The following is a 21,990-nucleotide window of genomic DNA, read 5'->3' on the forward strand; positions in this document are numbered from 1 at the left end:
TAAGTCACATCTGCCCATGATGGGCTTATTGTGTCTACAAAGAGATACTTAGCCACTTGTACGCATGCCCCAACGCATGTCCCCAACCACTGAAATCAAAATCATTGAAATCTCTTTCTATCTAAAATATGAACCTATGTTGTAAAAAAAACGAAGTTGTCTTTAAATGATGTTGTTGATGATGTTTTTAACAGTTTCAGTCAAAACCCCTGCCTTTTACAAAACAGCTGAACCCCAGTGTAATCTCACTGGGGTTTTCACCGTCATCATCAGTGCACTCGAACACATTAATAAAAAACACACGTAAATCAACCGTAAACATAAAAAAGAAATAAAGAAAAGAATGCAAAACCCCCTCTTGTCTTCAGATTCAGATAACAGAGTTCAACATTTTAGGGTTTTAGAATCAAAGAGTATCTCCAGTGGCTTTTCCTTGGAGCCCGTTTCAGCTGCCATACTTAACAAACTGTCCTTTTTTTTGTTGTTAAAAGAGCAAGACACTCTAAAGTAGTGCATTTAAAAAACGAGTAAAATATATAGATATATATACGGATTCATAGAAATGCGAGGGGGAAACGGTTTCTTGAGTTCTTGTCAAACTTTATCAGTCATTCAAACGTACCACAGTTTATACGACCATGTACTCTTTTTTTAAGCGTTTAAAAACACAACGAGTTGAGTTACAGAATGTCTAGAACGTCCCCGCCGCCGCCGTGTGCTTTACGTCCCAGCAGCTGGTCCTTCCTCTGTCCCAAGGAGAAAAGCGCAGCGCGCATAATAGTGAATCGCAGTGACATTCGGGCAAGCGCCGCCTTGCGTTCTCGACATTACTTTTCCAACCAATCCGATGGAGGTGCACCGCCTCAAGCGACCTTATAAACCACGTGAGAGGCCGCCGAGCAAGCTAAAGCGAGTCGCTGCATCGAGAGTTGCGGCGGTCGCAGAATAGTTAATAATGTTTGGGGGTGAACTGTCACTCAAAGTGCCTCTGGCCAATCACAGCGCATCCATTCCGGGACTTGCCTGAACACCACTATAATCCACTATCACTCGTAGCGCTCTGCTCTCACTTCCTGGGCAGAAAGGCGGCGAGCCGCTGCTTCTTGATGGGCAGGAAGTGGATCTCCTGCGAGCCGACCTTCTTCACTTTGATGGCTCTGTTTTTCGGGGCCTTTCTGCCCAGCAGGTCGCTGGGGTCATGCTGCTGCTGCTGCTGCTGCTGCTCGGGGCCCCCGACCCCCACCACCCCCCCCGGGGGCCCTGACGACGACGACGGCGGCGGGGCCCCGTACAGCTTCTGCAGGGCGTCCACCGCGGGTATCCCCACGGCCCCGTCGCGCTTGATGGAGAAGTTCTTGGTGGACACGCCCGAGAGCCCTTTGATCTTCCCGCAGAGGATGGCGGCGGGGATGGCGTCCTTCACCGACACGATGACCTTGGCCGTGGCGTGCGACGAGGCGCTCACGATCTCCAGGTTTCCCTCCGCCGCCGGCCCCATGGCGACGCCGCCGCCCAGGGACGCCATCATCCCCTGGGAGCCGCCGGCGGAACAGGCGACTCCGCCTGTGGCGTCCACCGCCAGCCACTTGTGCTGCCGGCTGAACTCCAGCGATGCCAGGCCGCTCAGGAGCTTGGGGTCGCCCAGGACGGCCAGGGACAACGGCGGGGGTTCCGGACCCGCCTGCTGATGGCAGGCGGCGAACTCTCGACCGTCTCCTCCTCCGGCCCCTAGCGAGGTGGAGGTCGCAGCCGGCGCAACGCACGGCAGCTGAATGTATTTTTTCTGCTTGGCGCTGCCGGACACCGACAGGTCCAGCACGTTGTCCTGCTGCTGCGGGGGGGAGGGGGGGAACTCCTGTTTGGGTTGTTTGACCACCCTAGCAACCGACAGGTCCAACACCTCCCCCTCTGGCGACGAGGAGCACTGCGGGGGTGGGGCCGCGTGCGGCGGAGGCTGGGGCGGTGCGACGGCGAACCTGCCGGGAGAGAGAACCCGGGTTATTATAGTGAACTAAACACTTAACAACATGACCAGAGTTAGAGAGAGAACCTGAGTTATTATAGTGAACTAAACACTTAACAACATGATCAGAGCTAGAGAGAGAACCTGAGTTATTATAGTGAACTAAAACTGACATGATCAGAGCTTGAAGTGAAGAGTGACGTGAAAGTAAAAACCAGGCTGCTCTCTGTCTACCGAGCAATTAAATGTTAATTTAATGTTTTCCATTTCCTTTATCCTCATCTAATCTTGCACTAATTCGCCAGGTTTTAAGAACTAGTAGGCTTTTCAGAAGTTAATTGAATGTTTTCCATGTAATGATTTCCTTTATCTTCATCTTGCGCTAATGCACACAACTGTTTTCGCCAGGTTTTAAGGTCTTATTTTAGTTGTTTCTCAAAAGCTCGCGACCCTCCTTGCCCATCTTTGGTTCTGGTTTTGTTTCCTTTGCACACGGCCCGGTTTCAGACAAGGTTCCTGGATCCTTTTTCTGTCCTGCTCCTGAGGTAGAACTAAACTATGGGCGGGGCCAGCAGCGCTGCTGCTCTTTTTTGGGACCTTCCCGGTTAGTTCTGGTTATATGGAAACATAAGCAGAACTTGGTCCCGGAACTTCACAGGTTCTTGAAAGTTCTTGGTTCTGGAAAGTTCTGGTTCTAGTTCTGGTTCGGCCCTATAGTGGAAATGGAGCTTATGTCTGTGGACTAACCTGTGAGAGAAGGAGTGCGAGGAGTGCGAGGAGGAGGAGGAGGTAGCTTCTCGGGTGCAGGTCTGGGTGCTCCTGCTCACAGTGCAGACAGGGGGCGCTCTGGGGGGCACCACGTTGCCCTTGGAGTCCTCCTGGGCCTGGTGAGGCACGTTGACGGGCACGGGGATGGGCAGCGGGATGGGCAGGGGCACCGGCAGGGGGATGACCACCGGGTAGGGCACCAGCAGGGTGGGAGGGGGCACCAGGGGAGCCAGGGGGGAGGAGGAGGCGTAGGGGTGGGAGAGAGGAGGAGGAGGGGCATGGGGGGGAGGAGGGGAGGTGAAGAAGGAGGTGAAAGGGTCTGCGTTTGGAGGAGGAGCTCCAGAGCCTGGAGACTGGCAGGCTGAGGAGGCTGCAGCCTGGGAGCTGAACAGGTCCTGGAGGAGGAGACCATAGGAACATTTATAATCACCATTATTGTGACCAAAGAAATTAGGATTTATGATATTATTACGATAATCAAAATTTCCCCAACATCCATCATAACATTAGCCAAAATATAGCCGATCTACAGTACAAGCTCACAGTGGTGTCAGTTCAGCAAAAGCTAGGGTATGGCAAAGATGGGAGTCCTCGTGGAAAAGAGGCATTACATTTTGTATAACACGGTTCTATTGTGAAAATAGCAGATCTACACTACATGCTCACAACGCCTCGCGCTGTGAGGTGTTGTGAGCAAAAAAACTAGTTGTGTCCGTTTTTTTACACAGGTTTCTACGGTTTCTTGGGCTGGATATGGCAGCCTGGAATGGTTTTTCAAGTGCAGCCAAACTTAGCATGTTAGTAAACGTGCCACAATTAACAATAATGCATTGCACCTGTGCAGCTGACCTGCGGAACCTGGGAATATACCATTTTGTCAAGATGGGGAGAATACAAGTGTGGAGAATAGAATTATAATACCTTGTTAAAGTGACCATTATGTTAAATTTTGCATTTGTAGTTATTTTACTGTAATTTAACAACATAATAACCAGCACAGATATATTCATGGATTTATATTTAAAAGTAACTATAATTTTTCCCCCTGGGTATGGCAGCTGCATACCCCTGCCATACCCAGTTGACGCCCTTGCAAGCTCACAACGCGTCGCAATTTTGTGTCAAAGAGATTTGGTAGCGAGAGAAAAAAAATACTATTAAATGTGTTATTTCCAGGTCTGTTTTACCAATGAGTGTTTAATGTATAACGGATATGCAGCTCGGAAAATAAAAGGTGAATTTATCCCAGTGCATGACGAAGGATAATTTCACTACATGATTATTGTGCAATTGACAGATAGTTAGTGATAGATTGATAGTATTGTCATTCTCCGTTAATAAGTTATAAATGGCAGTGGAACGGAAGCAGGCCACTTGTACATGCATGTGCAAATAAAAGTGTATTAATCTATTATTTTAATAGCATAGTATTGAAAGCACAATAACATGGTATGTTTATGCACATGAAACAATGAAACAATTTTATACATAAATATACAATATATGTTGTAGCCCCACCCCCACCCTACGAGGTAGGGGGTCCCTGCTCCATCTCCCCACCCCGTTCTAATTGGTTGAAAAGTCACCTTCAGGCGGCTGCTACCCGTGACTTGTAAATAGGCTAAGCCCCCATGCTCCCCCCACCCTTTTCTTAAGTTCTACCTTTGTATTTGATGTTATGCTTTTGAAACTGATATTATCCTAGATAAAGTACTATGTTCTATCTGTCTGTCTTTCAATGTTATATGAGATACTTAAAGTGTGGTTCCTGTGGAAATAAGCCTTGGCTTTCTAGGATCTCCTTTTAAATCCAGTGATTTGTACTGTCATGAAACTGTACTTTTTTCTGTTGCAAACTTCTAAAAAATTCTTCAATCAATCAATCAAAGAAGTTAAACTCCTGAGGGAAACTACGCCCCCTGCTGTCCAACATGCCTGCACTAAGCTTCATATATCATCAGCAAGGGACTGTGGGAAATCCAATCCTCCTCGGTGCAATGGAGGATTCTCAGGAGAGGTAACGGCTCTGTCTGTGGACAAAACTAACGTTAACTACCTCGAAAAGCACGTCAAAGTAAACCTGGGCTAACTGTCTGAAAGTTAACAGCATTACACTAACCCTGTCACGTTTTTTATTGGGCCAATCATTAGGTTTGTTTATGTTTTGTTACTAAAACCCCTCCAGTACAAGTAGCTGACATTGTGGTGTTGTTGTTGCCTGCCTTCCCAGACAGACAGCTGCAGTGGTGGGAAAAGTACTCACATTCTTTTACTTGAGTAAAAGTATCATTACTGCAAAATAGAAATAGGCTTATTCGGTTACAAGTAAAAGTCTGGAATTCAAAACTTATACTTGAGTAAAAAGTAAGAAACTATTGGCATCATAATGTACTTAAACCTACCAAAAGTAAAAGTACAGAATGTTTGAAAAGAGCTTGTAGATCAGCTATTTTCAAACAGCCTAGGTATATAATAGGGCTAAAGCGGTTAATGCATATTTTATAATATACCAAAATGTATATCTGCAAAGTAACTTCTAAAGTTTTCAAATAAATGTAGTGGAGTAAAAGTACAATATTTGGATCCGAGATGTAGTGGAGTAGAAGTAAAAGTGTAGTAAATTGGAAATGCTCAAGTAAAGTACAAATACCTCAAAATTGTACTTAAGTAAATGTACTTCGTTACTTTACACCACTGCCAGACAGACGTGCTTTTGGCTGACATACACTGTCTCCTTTGCGACTGTCAGGGAGCAGTTAGTATGAAAACATGCATCACACGCTGTCACCCTTTGCTCTCACTTTTACTCTGCCATACTTTTGCCTAGCAACGTCATTTCAACTTTAAAACACTCACATGACTTGGGCCTTTTTCCGGCCAATAGGGATGAGCTGTAATTGTTGAAGCCCCGCCCCAACTGTCTACTAAACCTGCAGCGGCTGTCACACTTTGCTCTCACACTTAACTCTATACTTTTACCTAGCAACGTGATTTCAACTTTAAAACGCTATCACGACTTGGGACTTTTTCCCGCCAATAGGGACGAGCTGCAATTGTTGAAGCCCCACCCCCTCTTTCTTCCTATTGGCTTGGCTTTAAACAGCCATGACTCCAGTTTGCAGCATGGTACCGTCTCGAAACTTGGTGTCTGGACTTAGACGGCTAATAGGGATGAGCTGTTTAAGCCCCACCCCCTCTTACAAGTCTGTTTCTGCCCACCCTGACGGTTGCTTCTCGCCCTTAGGGCGTCTTACTGGTATTATTGCCATACTGTTTTGAGCTAAAATAATATTAAAATGGTAACAGTTCATGGTAAAAAGATTCTATATGTATTTGATACAGTATGTTCTGTATTTTATATTAAGAGGACAGATTAATTTTCCTTTGTTTTATTTATGTAAACTTTACAAAATCCACTATACGATCACTAGATCAGTAAAAATACATTAATTGATAGTTGATAAACTTATCAATCGATTAACCGATTCATTGATAAGCAGTGAATCTAGGACCAAATGGAAAATTCTTGTCCGAAACCGAACAAATGAGTGCAGAAACATAATTGCCTTGATGTATATAACATTAAGGAGCGTCAACAAGCTTCAGCTGAACACAGACACACACACCTCCCCTTTGCAGTGTTCTATGGAGTCTGTCTCATTTCTCTCCAAAACCCTTTGAATATGATTAAGGATTACTGTGATTATGTTAAGATTACATTTGTTTTTTTGTTTTTTCACAGGATTGGAGGGATACTGACCCAGACCACTGGAACCTGCTGCTGACTCTTTAACAAACAACAGCCATTCACAGTGAATGTAAACTTCATAGAACATTCTAGAAGAGGGAGTCTTCAGTCTTTCCACGACTGATCTCCTGTATGGAGCATAGACTGTAAAAAAATAAGAGCCACGCAATTGGTTTCTACAGCCCCTAAATGAAGCGCCATTGTTCTATATCCACTCCAGAAATGGTACCCAGTGAATGCTATTGGCTGGAGGGCAGGTCTACTTCATAATCAGTTTTAAAATTAACGTGACCATGATTCACTAAACGTTTATTAAGATAAGAAAATAAAGTGCAAAGTTTGCCAAATCCTCATAGACTCCCATCGAGCTGAAGGTTTTCTGGTTAGCGAACAGCGACACCTGCTGGGCCGTTAATTGGAACAGCAGCTTCAACGAGAACCCGGAAGCAGCTTCGTTCCCAGCGAAGGGAACTTGCCCTTTGGTATCGAGCAGAGTGTGTCTAGCTTCACTCAGAATCAAAATGGCGTCCAAGGTGTCTCTCTCAGAAGAGGACTTTGCCTGTCCCGTGTGTCACGACGTCTTTAAAGATCCCGTTCTCCTGGCGTGCAGCCACAGCTTCTGCAACACCTGTCTGCAGAAATGGTGGAGGGAGAAGAAAATAAAGGAATGTGCCGTTTGCAAGAAGAGGCATTCGGCGGATCCACCCAGAAACCTGGCTCTGAAGAACCTGTGCGAGGCCTTCTTACTGGAGAAACAGCAGAGAGAGAGAGGGTCTGATCACTGCGGTCTGCACGCCGAGAAACTCAAACTGTTCTGTCAGGAATGTCAGCAGCCTGCGTGCGTCGTGTGCCTTCATTCGGAAAAACACGCCGACCACGGTTTCAGACCCAGCGACGAGGCCGCGGCGGATCACAAGAAGGAAGTGGAGAAGTTACTGAAGCCTCTGCAGGAGAAGCTGGAGGTCTTCAATAAAGCCAAGACAAACTGTGACAAGACAGCAGAACACATTCAGGTCAGTGTTGAGTTCCTCGACTGAAACTATGACGCAAAATATTTGTTGACTGAGTTTTTTTCACTGACGAAAACAGAATAAAAACTAAGCTGTGGTGACTAAAACTAAGACTAAATATATTGACAATTTCGTCAACAAAATAAAAACTAGACTAAAACATTAGGGAGGGAAGAGAGTCATGAGTTATGTTTGGTTGCTCTCAGGTGTTGCGTGCTGAAAATAGCCGATCTACAAGCTCACAAGCTTGTAGATCGTCTATTTTCAGCACGCAACCAAGTGTAAAATCAATCATTACGATGCCATCAATGCCTGCCAAAATACTTAATAATTTTTAGATTTAGTCTCCTAAAATCTTATGATATTTAGTCGACTAAAATTAGACTCAAACTAATACTTTTCAGGTGACTAAAACTAAATGACGTTTTATTCAAAAGACTGATGACTAAAACAAAATCAAAACAAATCTGTCAAAAACAACACTGATTCAGGTCCAGACCAGACACACAGAGATGCAGATGAAGGAGCAGTTCAAGAAGCTTCATCAGTTTCTACATGATGAAGAGGAGGCCAGGATCGCTGCCCTGAGGGAGGAAGAGCAGCAGAAGAGTCGGATGATGAAGGAGAAGATTGATTCTCTGAACAGGGACATATCAACCATTTCAGACACCATCAGAGCCATAGAGGAGGAGCTGAGAGCTGAACACATCTCATTCCTGCTCAACTACAAGACCACGAGGGAAAGAGTCCAGTTCACCCTGCCGGACCCACAGCCGGTCTCTGGGGCTCTGATAGATGAGGTAAGACTAGGGGTGGGCGATATGGTGATAAATATCGTTGAGACAATAATACAATGTCTCCACGATATGCCTTTTCAGAGATATCGTATATATCGTGATACAATGAGGGAGCCTTATAAAATAAATCCTGTTGAATTGTCAATACAGAGATTCATTGCAGAATTAATTTAAACCTGCATTTTGGTCTAAATCAGTGGTTCTCAAATAATTAAAAAATTCTTTCATTTGTATACTGTGAGTTACATTCTTGTAAGGGTCAAATTTAGAGGAACCAAGAGAGTCCCTGGACCCCACTTTGAGGACCACTGGTCTAAATGGTCTGTCCTTTTTTCTTTTAGTTTTTGTTACCTTGTAGGTGGTTGTACTGTTAAGTAACTTGAATAATAACCATAAAAAACAACATGAAAAAGAATCATGATGAGATTGTGTATCGTGATACAGCTTGGGAAACATATCGTGATATTGTATTTCTCCATATCGGCCCCTCCCAGGTAAAACACCTGAAGAACATGACCTTCCGAGTCTGGGAGAAGATGAAGGACGTCGTCTCCTTCACCCCAGTCATCCTGGACCCCAACACGGCCTGCCCGGCGTACACCCTGACCGACGATCTGACCGGCGTGAGACGCGTGAGAGAAGAGAGGCAGCGGCTTCCCGACAACCCCGAGAGGTTCTACCAGAGGTTTGTCCTGGCCTCCGAGGGCTTCAACTCGGGGACTCACGGCTGGGGCGTGGAGGTGGGGGACAGCTCCTCCTGGATACTGGGAGCCTTCTCAGAGTCGTACCAGAGGAAGGGAACCGGAGGGGGTCAACACTGGAAACTACAGTTTTATAAAGGTAAATACACAGCCTTCTCCTCATCGGGGACATCCATAGTTCTCTCATCGGTGGAACGGAATCCCCAGAGGGTCAGAGTCCAGCTGGACTGGAACAGAGGGAAGCTGTCCTTCTCTGACGCTGATACCAACGCACACATACACACCTTCACACACGCGTTCTCTGAAACGCTCTTTCCGTTCATTTCCACGACTCAGACGGTGAAGATGCTACCAGGGAAGGTCAGCGTGACTGTTAGTTAGACATCATGATGATGATGACGATGACGATGACAACAAACTATATGCAGCAGGGGTCTTAGTTGAGAGAGAGATGAAGTGTATTTTGGATTCATGTCAATTTGTGTTTTCAGATATTTAACCACTTGAACTGTCAATACTTAATAAACTTGACCTTTCTCTCTGTACTTAGTCTGCTCTTTTTCCTCTCTACACCAAACCTCTTTGCGGAAAATAGACGATCTACAATCTCACAACGCCTCACATACTTGATATACAGTATAGCAGGGATCTTCAACAGAGGGTCCGGGTCCCCTAAGGGGTCCTCAGAATCCTCTCCATTTCTATATTAACCACTTGAACCCTAGCATCCATATTTTGAGAACTTTAGCCATATTAGCCGATCTACAAGCTCACAATGCCTCGCAGCGCGAGGCATTGTGAGATCGGATATTTTTGTGAGATCGAATATTTTTGGCAAAGAGGTTTGGTGTAGAGGGGGAAAAGAGCAGACCAAGTACAGAGTGAAAGGTCAAGTTTATTAAGTATGGACGGTTCAAGTGGTTAAATATCTGAAAACACAAATTTACTTGAACCCAAAATACACTGATGATTGTGCTGTCAAACGATGAAACTATATATGGTATCTATGGGTTGTGGGGGTCCCTGCTTCATCTCTCTCTCTCTCTAAGGAGATAAAGGGTCCTTGGCCTGAAAACCTGGAAGACCCCTGCAGTAATTGCTATTATTATTATTTATACTATAAATTAAAGCAATAATATTAATATTGAGGGGTATCTTTTGATATAAAATGTACGGTAAGACATATTTACTGTTGAACTTCTAGACAGTTTCATGATAAAATATAAAATCACCACTTTTTAGGTGAATCTCAAAAGGTTTTATTGAACAATTTATTTATTTTCTCACTTTTTTCTTGTGTAATTGTTGTTTTATTTATCGAGGGGCATTTTATTTAGAGAGGCATTTGCCTACCCAATGCCTATTCACCGTATAGTGACCGATGCCTATGTGTACCATATTTATTATCATTTTGACATTATTCTTCTGTAAATAATTTGGCAACTGTATTTTTGCTTTGATTTGTATTGAAATTATAGAAGTGAAAAAGAGAAAGAAAATCTATGTATGGAAATTATTTTTAAAATCAAATAAACATGTACCACTCAACGGTGGTGTGATTTCAGCTCAGTTGCATCAAGCAAATATCAGTCCCTCAAAAGCACAATAGCTATGCTGGAGTTCAAGTCGTTAATTGTGGTTTTTGGCATTGAACATCAAAATAAAGGCCCATTCCCACTGGGCCAGATAACAGATAAAAAAAATCTCTTTCTCCAGATATTTTTCCATTCAAAGCTTTATATTATGAATAGTACTAGTAATCATTTCTTGATCGCCTCTTGTCTTGATTTATTTAAACATGACATCATGAGCCGCTATGCTCCATAACAAGCTTGATAAGCCCAAAGCTTATTGATACCGGGTACTCAATAAATGTGTTATCGGGTTTGTAGCAGGCCCTTGTTTCCAGCTACATCCCTACGGCCTAACTGTATGCTATTTTGGAAGCTGTAGGAGACGCTTGTGATCCACGCCAGACACCACCGAGCGAGCGGCAGCGAGCGAGTCGCCGTGTTGAGCGTTGCGAAGGTCGCAAGTCGCATGAACCGACTCTGCGCCGTCCGAGTTACATCTGCTGGGGTACAGAATAGTAAATCTTCATAGGGTTAGTACCTGCTAGGGCATTCACCAAATATTCGAATATAAAAGTCACTATTCGACGTTGTTCACCAAAGTCGAATATTCGCGTATTTTTTATTTTTTTATGGTTTTCTCTTAAAAAAATATATATAGGGTCTGCTCTCAATATGGTTTAGATTGTGACATAATGTACAATGCAAAGAAGAGTAATATTATGATTATAAGAAGTAAGGAAGACAGTAAACTGTCATTTCCTGTCTTCTTTCTGTCTGGTACTGCCCTCAAGGTCTGTGATGAGGTCAAGTACTTAGGCCATTATCTAACAAATGACCTATCTGATGATAGGGACATCTACAGGCAACGTAGAATGTTATATGCACAAGCTAACATGATTGTTCGTAAGTTTAGCATGTGTTCAGCTTCTGTGAAGTCTACACTGTTTAAAGCTTTTTGTACACCTATGTATACTGCCCACTTGTGGCGGCGCTACAGAAAGAGCAGTATGCATAAACTCAATGTAGCCTATAATGATGGCATGCGACTGCTGCTTAGAGTACCACGATGCAGCAGTGCAAGTGAAATGTTTGTTGCGACCGTAAGGGAGCAGTTTACTATGAAAACCTCCACCGGCCGTCCGTCCGTCCGTCCGTCCGTCCGTCCGTCCGCCACACGTCACACGTCACACCTTTGTTTGTGTACGGTGTGATGTCATATATCTTCAGTATGACATCACACCACATGTGTACACAAACCTTTGTGTACGTTGCTGTGGCAACAGTCTGTTGTTGCTGGTCTGTTAGTGTACGTTAGCAACCACCTTAGCAACCATGGTTTTACCCTAGCAACCAACTGTTTACCCTAGCAACCAACTGTTTACCATAGCAACCATGTTTTTTTACCCTAGCAACCAACTGGGCATAAAAGGGATTCTGTTAGGGATCTCCATATATGGGCATAAAAGGGATTCTGTTAGGGATCTCCATATATGGGCATAAAAGGGATTCTGTTAGGGATCTCCATATATGGGCATAAAAGGGATTCTGTTAGCTGTTAGTGATCTCCATATATGGGCATAAAAGGGATGCTGTTAGGGATCTCCATATATTATGGGCATAAAAGGGATTCTGTTAGGGATCTCCATATATGGGCATGAAAGGGATTATGTTAGGGATCTCCATATATGGGCATAAAAGGGATTGTATCCCAGATGATGCCCTGTACTTGGGATTTGTTGATGTAAATGTTCACATAGAGTGTAATAATTGGTAAAACAAACTTTTGGCCTATTTGTGGAGATAAGCGACCAACGGTCGCTTATCTCCCGATTAGGGAGTCTTACTGGTGGTTATTGCGACCGTCAGGGAGCAGTTTACTATGAAAACCTCCACCGGCCGTCCGTCCGTCCATCCGTCACACGTCACACGTCACACCTTTGTTTGTGTACGGTGTGATGTCATATATCTTCAGTATGACATCACACCACATGTGTACACAAACCTTTGTGTACGTTGCTGTGGCAACAGTCTGTTGTTGCTGGTCTGTTAGTGTACGTTAGCAACCACCTTAGCAACCATGGTTTTACCCTAGCAACCAACTGTTTACCCTAGCAACCAACTGTTTACCATAGCAACCATGTTTTTTTACCCTAGCAACCAACTGGGCATAAAAGGGATTCTGTTAGGGATCTCCATATATGGGCATAAAAGGGATTCTGTTAGGGATCTCCATATATGGGCATAAAAGGGATTCTGTTAGGGATCTCCATATATGGGCATAAAAGGGATTCTGTTAGGGATCTCCATATATGGGCATAAAAGGGATTCTGTTAGCTGTTAGTGATCTTCATATATGGGCATAAAAGGGGTGCTGTTAGGGATCTCCATATATGGGCATAAAAGGGATTCTGTTAGGGATCTCCATATATGGGCATGAAAGGGATTCTGTTAGGGATCTCCATATATGGGCATAAAAGGGATTGTATCCCAGATGATGCCCTGTTAGGAGATCCACACTAACAGAATCCATATATGGTCCTACCGACAGCTGCTATAAGCCAACCCTGGCGATAAGGTCTGAGTCGAAGAAATGCTTCTTTCCTGGCAAGAATTGCCCCTTTATACTGTAGGGCTCGTTTGTGTATTGTATGACATCACGCCACATCATCGGCTGAGGACTGTGTGATGTCATCATATCTCCATATATGGAGACATAAGTTGCTCATGCCCAAATATGGGCTGGTGAGGTCAGACTTAGTGTGATGCGTAGGTTATCTCCATATATGGAGATTCAACTTCAATGAGTAACCATGGCAAACTGTCAACTGCCCGTATGTCTTGATAATTGGTAAAACAAACTTTTGGCCTATTTGTGGAGATAAGCGACCAACGGTCGCTTATCTCCCGATTAGGGAGTCTTACTGGTAAATATTGGTGTACCCACCTGCTCCGCTGTGTTGCGGAACCTCATGTACAAATGTATGTGTAGGCTGTCTGATTCTGCTAACAGTGTAATTTTAACCTTGACAAACCCTTTACTGAGCTCGGTCAGGTTTGTTTCTAAATTGTGGAACCATTGGCGTGTAAGCTTGTATAATCATTTATGATTTTATGTGGACTATGTCCACCCTTGTTTGTATTTGTATGTTATTTTTATGTTTTTATGTTGCTATGGATCAAGTGTCCTTAATAAAGTTTGATTGATTGATTGATTGATATAGTATATAAAGCTTGGCTAGATGGGAAGTCATAAGAATGAGTTGTCATTTTGTCAATGCCCCTGGTGGATGAATTTGTAAATGCTCTATACCAGGGGTTCTCAAACCTTTTTAGACCGTGACCCCCAAAATAAACATATTTGGACTGGGGACCCCCACCCTGACAAGCACTTGGAATTGTAGGTATTACATTTAATGTGACTCGGTTCCGCAGATAAATATTGTGAAAATAGCAGATCTACATGTTGCGAGGCGTTGTGAGCATGTAGATCTATTTTCACAATGTCCGCCTCTTGCTTACTTAATATTTGACAGTTTGGCCAGTCCTGTAGAATATTCCACTATTCAAATACTTTGAGGTTGAATAATTCGAATACAAAAAATCACTATTCGTGAATGCCCTGGTACCTGCAAGATGGCGGCGAAGGCGGGGTTCTGCAGCAGGGAGAGCAGGTTGGAGTCCGGGGAGGAGGAGCCTCCAGAGGACTTATGGTCCAGAGGAGGAGGAGGAAGAGGAGGAAGAGGAGGGGGAGGAGGGGGAGGCAGGCCGAAGGTCAGCGAGGCATTCTGACACAGAACGTTGTTCTGGAGAGGCAGGGCCCCGCAGCCTGACGCCATCTGCAGGCAGGGGACGGTAAGACCATTAAGACTGGAGCCTGATTAAGTCTTCTAAATCCTAATGGTTTTCTGAAAAACGTATGTTTTTATATCAGAGGTGATCAAACTTAGTTTTCCCATGACAACTTAAAGGAGCTATAGTCAACTTTTTCTTGAAAAACGGATGCTAAAATAAAAATAATGTTTCGAAAATATTTTATAAAAAAATAAGCTTCATATATGTGTTTCAATTAAAAAATGACCACAAAAAGCGTAAAATAATGATAAAATAATCATTTTGGCCCTTTGTTTACATTTACAGGGCCCGTACTTTGTTTACATCCTAGTCTGTAGACTAGGATGTACACCTACAATGAAAAGGTTGACTATAGCTCCTTTAATAACCATGACAACAGGCCTACAGTAGGCTACCTGTGGGATGACTGTAGGCCTACAGTAGGCCAGTGTTTCTCAACCACTGTGCCTAGGGACCTTTGGTGTGCCCCTGAGAAGGGTCAAGTGTGCCCCTTGAAACTGCTTGAAAGCCAGTATTGTATTCATCATTTTAAAAATGATTTAAACTAGTGAAAACAGCCGATCTACAAGCACACAACGCCTCGCGGTGCGAGGCGGCGTGTGCTTGTAGATTTTCGCTACTGTTGTGCGACAGCCTTGTGTGATGAAGCAGGGCTTTACTTTGCGAAGAAACGCACAAATGTGAAACTTGCAGATACAAGGTTTCTTCCCGACAGTGATGATATTTACACCCCCGTATTATGTTGGTGTGCCCATGGATTCTTGGGACATGAAAAGTGTGCCCATGCAGAAACAAGGTTGAGAAACACTGGGCTATACCTGTGAGAGGAGGTGTAATAACTATGACTGTAGGCCTACGGTAGGCTGTAGGCCTACGGTAGACTACACCTGTGAGAGGAGGCGTAATAACTATGACTGTAGGCCTACGGTAGGCTATACCTGTGAGAGGAGGTGTAATAACTATGACTGTAGGCCTACGGTAGGCTGTAGGCCTACGGTAGGCTGTACCTGTGAGCTGAAGTGTAATAACTATGACTGTAGGCCTACGGTAGGCTGTACCTGTGAGCTGAGGTGTAATAACTATGACTGTAGGCCTACGGTAGGCTGTACCTGTGAGCTGAGGTGTAATAACTATGACTGTAGGCCTACGGTAGGCTGTACCTGTGAGCTGAGGTGTAATAACTATGACTGTAGGCCTACGGTAGGCTGTACCTGTGAGCTGAAGTGTAATAACTATGACTGTAGGCCTACGGTAGGCTGTACCTGTGAGCTGAGGTGTAATAACTATGACTGTAGGCCTACGGTAGGCTGTAGGCCTACGGTAGGCTATACCTGTGAGAGGAGGTGTAATAACTATGACTGTAGGCCTACGGTAGGCTGTAGGCCTACCGTAGGCTATACCTGTGAGGAGGTGTAATAACTATGGCTGTAGGCCTACGGTAGGCTGTAGGCCTACGGTAGGCTGTAGGCCTATGGTAGGCTGTACCTGTGAGCTGAGGTGGTGCAGCAGCTGTGGGTCCAGGACCAGGGGCAGGGACAGCGGTCCCTGGCTGGTCATGAAGTACGGTGTCGCCCCCATCTGGCCCAGCGGGGGAGCACCGGTGGCCCCAGCCATCTGCAGGTGGATGGGTAAGACCACAGGCCCCTCCCCCAGACACAGGGGGTGCAGCACGGTGGTGGCCACCTTCACTGACACGCCTCCCCCTCCTCCTCCTCCTGGGTGAGTTATTGACAAATCATTGTGATTATTAGCAATTGATTAGTCTCGCGTAGCCAGACAACTATTCCACAATCTCTGAATGCTATATAGAGTCTGGAACAGCAGCTCCCGAACGGCGAGTAATGGAAACGAGCATTACCGTTCAAGAAAATATATTTTAAAATGTCATTTCTGCCAAGCAGCAAGTTAAACATGCTTATATGATTTTTATTTATATAATGATAAATGTGTGCGATGTGAGACGGAAACGGAAGTGACGAGGAGGCTTCACTTCCGCTTCATCTCGCACTCATCATTTCTATTCTGGTTTGCCAGACTGTATGCCAGGAGCATTTGACCAAATCGCGGAGGCAACAGTCTGGCCACGCGAGACTAGCAATTGATTCAATTGAGTTTGTTAGTTGTTGTTTTTTTTTTGGGGCATTGGACAGATGTACAGTAAATAAAAACACACTTATGTAGAAAACCTTTCGCACAACTTGATAAAAAGGTTTAAAGGACAACAAGGGTTCATATTTTAGATTGTAATTGGAAAAAAAAATAAAAGATGTGTGTTCAAATGTTTTCATTTACTGCTTTCTATCGTTTTAGCGATTTTAACATGCCTACAAGTGGCTAAATAAGTATTTTTCTTTATTACTATTTACAGTAACACTACTATCCTCCTATAAGTCACATCTGCCCATGGAAGATTGCGGTTTATCTTGGAAATGGGCAGCATTGTGTCTAAAAAGATATATTTAGCCACTTGTACGCATGCCCCCAACCACTGAAATCAAAATCGTGAAAATGGCTAAAACCATAGATTTTAACACTCATCTTTTCTTTTCTCTAATTACAATCTAAAATATGAACCCTTGTTTTAAAAAACTAAACCAAATTGTCCTTTAAAAGCAGGTGCGTATGTGAAAACCAGTAGACGATATCAAGAAAAAGAAGAATTGTGGGCTTTCTAAACACAACATTTCACTGTCCGAATGTGATAAATAACTTGAATATACATAGAAACGATCGACAATAATATACTGTAAAATAAATACTTTATTATGGCCTAAACGGGCCATTCGTTTAATAATTATAGACTTTCTTAAATTCTCTACTAAAGGTGAAAGTAGCTCACAGCGCGGCACTGCGAGCTTGTAGATCTGCTATTTTTGAAAAATCGTGAACATTAAGTGCAAGTCTTTGAATATTTTGACCCGATTCTATAAGTGTCTTCTAAACGCTTCTAAGGTTTTTTGAAAAAACCTATGTTTCTATGTCAGTGGTTCTCAAACCTTTTCATGTCAAGGACCCCCAAAATTACACGCCATTTGGCCACGGACCCCCATCTCAAAATATGTTGTTCCAGGGACCACCCAGAAGCAAATATTTGAGTTACAAATGTTCGCTTTTAAAAATATATATTCAAAGACTTGCAAAACAAATCATGAATTTTAAAAAATAGCAGATCTACAAGCTCGCAGAATTGGCACCCGGTGCCGCGCTGTGAGCTTGTAGATCTGCTATTTTTCAATAGTTAATGCATTAAATAATTCTATGCCTAAATGGGTGAATTGCGGTTCTCTCAAACGAGGTAATTAACCCATTTAGGCGTGAACACATTATGACGCAATATTTTATGCTTTAACTATTGAAAAATAGCAGATATACAAGCTCACAGCGCGGCACCGAGTGCCGCGCTGCGAGCTTGTAGATCTGCTATTTTTGAAAAAGTCGTGAAAATGTGTGCAAATCTTTGAATATATGTATTTTTAGAGCGAACGTTTGTAACTCAAATTTTGCTTCTGGGTGGTCCCTGGAACTAGATATTTTGAGATGGGGGTCCGTGACCAAATACATATCATTTTGGGGGTCCTTCACATGAAAAGGTTTGAGAGCCACTGACATAGTAGTCTCTCAAGAACAGACTAACTGAGCTCCAGTTAAGTGAAAAGGACCTTTTCTTTGACGATGGCTGGCCAGATTGCTGACATAGAAACATAGGTTTTTCCAAAAACCTTAGAAGGATTCAAAAGACACTTATAGAATCATAGTCCAGGCAAACTAGCGTTTTACGAGAAAGTAATTGTAAAAGATTTTTTTTCTTCACAGACCTTTTCTATAAGGTCTCCAGAACAACATACTAAAAGTCCTAAGAAATCCCAGTTGCGGAAATATGTTTAATTGACATTAATCCAAGACTTACTATACGACTACACTATAAAGGCAAAAATGACTCCCAAAAAATCTGCTTTAAGTGGGATGTGAGGGGTCAAACTAGGGGTTATTAATTATTCTGAATCCATTGCAAGCATTTGTTTTGCATGAAAAACATTCCTTGGGCTAAAAACGGATCCCAAAAGGCTGTGAAAATTGATGACTCATCACTAAACCATCGTATTGTGGGGTCATTTCTTGCCCAAGGAATGTTTTTCATGCCAAACAAATGCTTGCAATGGATTCAGAATAATTAATACCCCTAGTTTGACCCCTCACATCCCACTTAAAGCAGATTTTTTGGGAGTCATTTTTGCCTTTATAGTGTAGTGTATAGTAAGTCTTGGATTAATGTCAATTAAACATATTTCCGCAACTGGGATTTCTTAGGACTTTTAGTATGTTGTTCTGGAGACCTTATAGAAAAGGTCTGTGAAGAAAAAAAATCTTTTACAATTACTTTCTGTTTTGGGTCCAAAATGAGCTAGTTTGCCTGGACTATCAGGTCAAAATTCTAATTTTCACGATTTTTCAAAAATAGCAGATCTACAAGCTCACAGCGCGGTACTCGGTGCCGCGCTGTGAGCTTGTATATCTGCTATTTTTGGAGCGGTGAAAGCCCTCCCAATAGACAGGTATGTCTGTGGGTGGGTGGGTGGCTGGCTATGTGGCTGGCTGGCTGGCTGGGTATGTCTGTAGCCTGGCAATACCTTGAGTGGCCACACACAACACACAAGTTAAAGGAGGGGCGCTGTTGTGCAGGCACACACACACACAGCTTCTATGGCACTATTGTGCAGACTAGACACACACACACACACACACACACACACACACACACACACACACACACACACGGTATAGCTGCTCAGATTCACCGCTCCACTTCGAACCGAGGTTTGATTTTTTTATATTTAAAGCATAAAATATTGCGTCATAATGTGTTCAGGCCTAAATGGGTTAATAATAGTTTGTGGCCTCCAGTACCTCCGGGGGTCTCCGCGGCCTGGCTCACCACCGACGATGGCGGCGGTGCTCCTTGAGTCTCCACCAGGGGGGGCACTACCAGGCCCCCTTTATTGAGAGCCGCTGCGCTGCCGTCCCCCCAGGGGTCCGTGGAGTTCACCCCATTCTCCACTTTCCCGGGGGGCCGCGGGGGGGCTTCCCCTTCTCTCTCCGGCTGCTGGGGGAGGTTGGTGGTCCCAATGGCTGGGTGCTGCTAGGGGCCAGGGAGGTGCAGAGAATGTTAGAGAGGCAGGGGCTGACTTTTTAAAAAGGGCTTTTTGGTGAAAATATCGAAAATAGCAGACCTCCAAGCTCACAACGCGCGTTGTGAGCTTGGAGGTCGGCTATTTCCGGTGGTGTTTGATACCACACTGAACTAGGCATAATCAGGTCGATAATGGACTTGTATGTTGGTTTTTCCTTTTTTATTTCTTTTCCTTTGTTTGCTCTTTGTTTACTTTCTCTGAAGTGAAAAGTTATACAAATATTACTAAGGTGGGCATAATAAGCTTCGGCTTCAGCCCGTAACTTTTCAGTCAAAACATGAATGTTGACTTTATTCTGTATGATTAAATGTCTTGTTGAATCACGACTGAAATATGTGGCGTAACGGCATGGATTTCTACACAGAGAAGGCAATTCTTTCAACATAAAACGCAGCATTCAAGTTCAGGAGAGTTTGGACTTGAAGGCAATCAATGCTCTTGAATGCTGCCTTCAGGTATGGCATGGAAAGAGGGGGCATTTGCATTTCTTTCACCATAGTAAAAACTGCATTCATGGTCTGGAGAGGGCACTTTGTTACTGACGGATAAAAAGGGCGGGGGATCAAGCCCCCTTTGATGTCTAAGGCCCCGTACATACGGCAACGCTCTGTAGAGAAAACGGTGAGGTCCCGGGATATTGCCGTTGCGTTTTGCCTTTTTATCAAGCGTTCATATGAAGCCGAAGTGATGTAGTGTCCATGTCACGAGTGAGGCTTTTTCTTTCCTACAAATAGATACAGAATACCCTCCTTAGCATTGTGTTTCGGTGGCTGAGCGGTTAAGGAAATGTGTTTTTGCCCCGTGAGCCCCGGGTTCGCGTCCCCGCTTGCCCAATGCAGACGTCTTCTTTTTTTTTTTTCGGCAATAAAGTTATTATTATTATTACATTATTCACATAACTCGATAACGGCGCTGAGTCTGCTCATCGACTCCGTCATGGATAATAATAATAACTTTACGGCTGCAAAAAAAAGTTGTTTGTTGGCCACCGAAACACAACGTTGAGGATGGTATTCTGTATCTATTTGTAGGAGACAAAAAGCCTAACATGCGTCGTTGCTTCTTGCGTTTATGCCGTTCACTCGGTGACGCAAGGGGAGAGAGGAGTCAGCTTTTCCACCCTAATCTGCGGATCCAGATCGTTCCATTTTTAACCCCCGAAAATGCCGTTGTCGTCTGAACGGAAGGCCTATCTGACTTTTCCTTTTGCGTTATTCACGTTGCCAAAACGCAGTGTGAACGGCGCCTTAAGCCCCTTTTTAACTACGAGGTGGAACCAGAACTTTCCAGAACCTGTTTTTTTTTCCAGTACTTGAGTTCTGGGAACCTATGGGCGGGGCCAGGGACGTGCTGGGCCCCTGATTCTGCCCGGGAAAAAGAGTTGTAGAGGCCCTCATTCTGCGCTATAGAGAGAGATCTCTCTCTATAGCGCTGCTGCTACTACTCAAAGATTTGCCATTTCAGATCATGACAAGTGACAAGCCAATTACATGAGTTATATTTCGTCGTTGTCGGGTGGAAACCTTGTATGTCCATTTAAAAAATGATTTAAACTAGTGAAAAGAGCTGATCTACAAGTACACAACGCCTAGCAACGCGAGGCGTTGTGTGCTTGTAGATCTGCTGTTTTCACTACTTTTGTGCTACGGCCTTGTATGATGAAGCAGGACTTGGCTTTGCGAAAAAAATTATAAATTTGTAACTTGGAGATACAAGGTTTCTGCCAGACACTGGCCGACAGTGATGATTTACTTTATTGGCCGCCCAGCCCCCAAAATGGAACGAAGGCCGACATTTTATTTTAATTTTTTTCCTAATGGCCGGCCTGGACCGGCTGGGAATGAACCGGCCGTTCGGGAGTTGTCCCGCTTTTCCCAATGGCCAGCACGTCCCTGCCTTCCCGGTTGGTCCCGGAACTTCACAGGTTCTTGAAAGTTCTTGGATGTGGAAAGTTCTGGTTCAGGCCCTGGAAAAGGAGCTTATGTGTGAACATGCCTGCTGGGAGTTAGTGGTCACCATGTTTGGGTGGTGGTGGTGGTTGTGGTTGTGGGACACGTTGTCGCCTCCCTCCATCGTCCACCTCCCAGAGAGTCCGTGAAGAAGCTGGTGTTGGGGCGGCAGGGTTTAGTGATGGCAGGCCTCGTCCATTATGCTTCCATGTAGTCGGCCTGAAACCACACAACACATTGAACGTTAAATGGAGCCTGCGGTAGTTCTTTTATTTGTGGAAGGCAGGATGTGTTGTTGCTATCTCCCTGGACCCAGTCTTCATTAAGCAGTCAATTCATTCACACCCCCACAGAGCAGTCCGTCCCCTCATGTTCATTCTCATTGGCTACAAGCTTAATTCTCATACGCCCTCTTACCCACAATGCACCACAAACAGTA

General features: G+C 44.1%; 1 protein-coding gene across 1 annotated transcript; it reads right to left on the bottom strand.

Moving 5' to 3' along the window:
* Positions 1 to 1,066: 1,066 nt before the first annotated feature.
* Positions 1,067 to 21,675, bottom strand: rai2 (retinoic acid induced 2; the record flags this gene model as incomplete). The annotated part of the gene is made up of 6 exons (XM_080754663.1): positions 1,067 to 1,976; positions 2,711 to 3,126; positions 14,188 to 14,397; positions 15,899 to 16,128; positions 19,319 to 19,550; positions 21,598 to 21,675. 6 exons carry the CDS (start codon positions 21,673 to 21,675, stop codon positions 1,067 to 1,069), a joined length of 2,076 nt encoding a protein of 691 aa, XP_080610789.1.
* Positions 21,676 to 21,990: the final 315 nt, after the last annotated feature.

Source organism: Nannobrachium achirus (assembly GCF_963921795.1).
Source record: "Nannobrachium achirus genome assembly, chromosome: 1".
In the NCBI taxonomy this organism is placed as follows: domain Eukaryota; kingdom Metazoa; phylum Chordata; class Actinopteri; order Myctophiformes; family Myctophidae; genus Nannobrachium; species Nannobrachium achirus.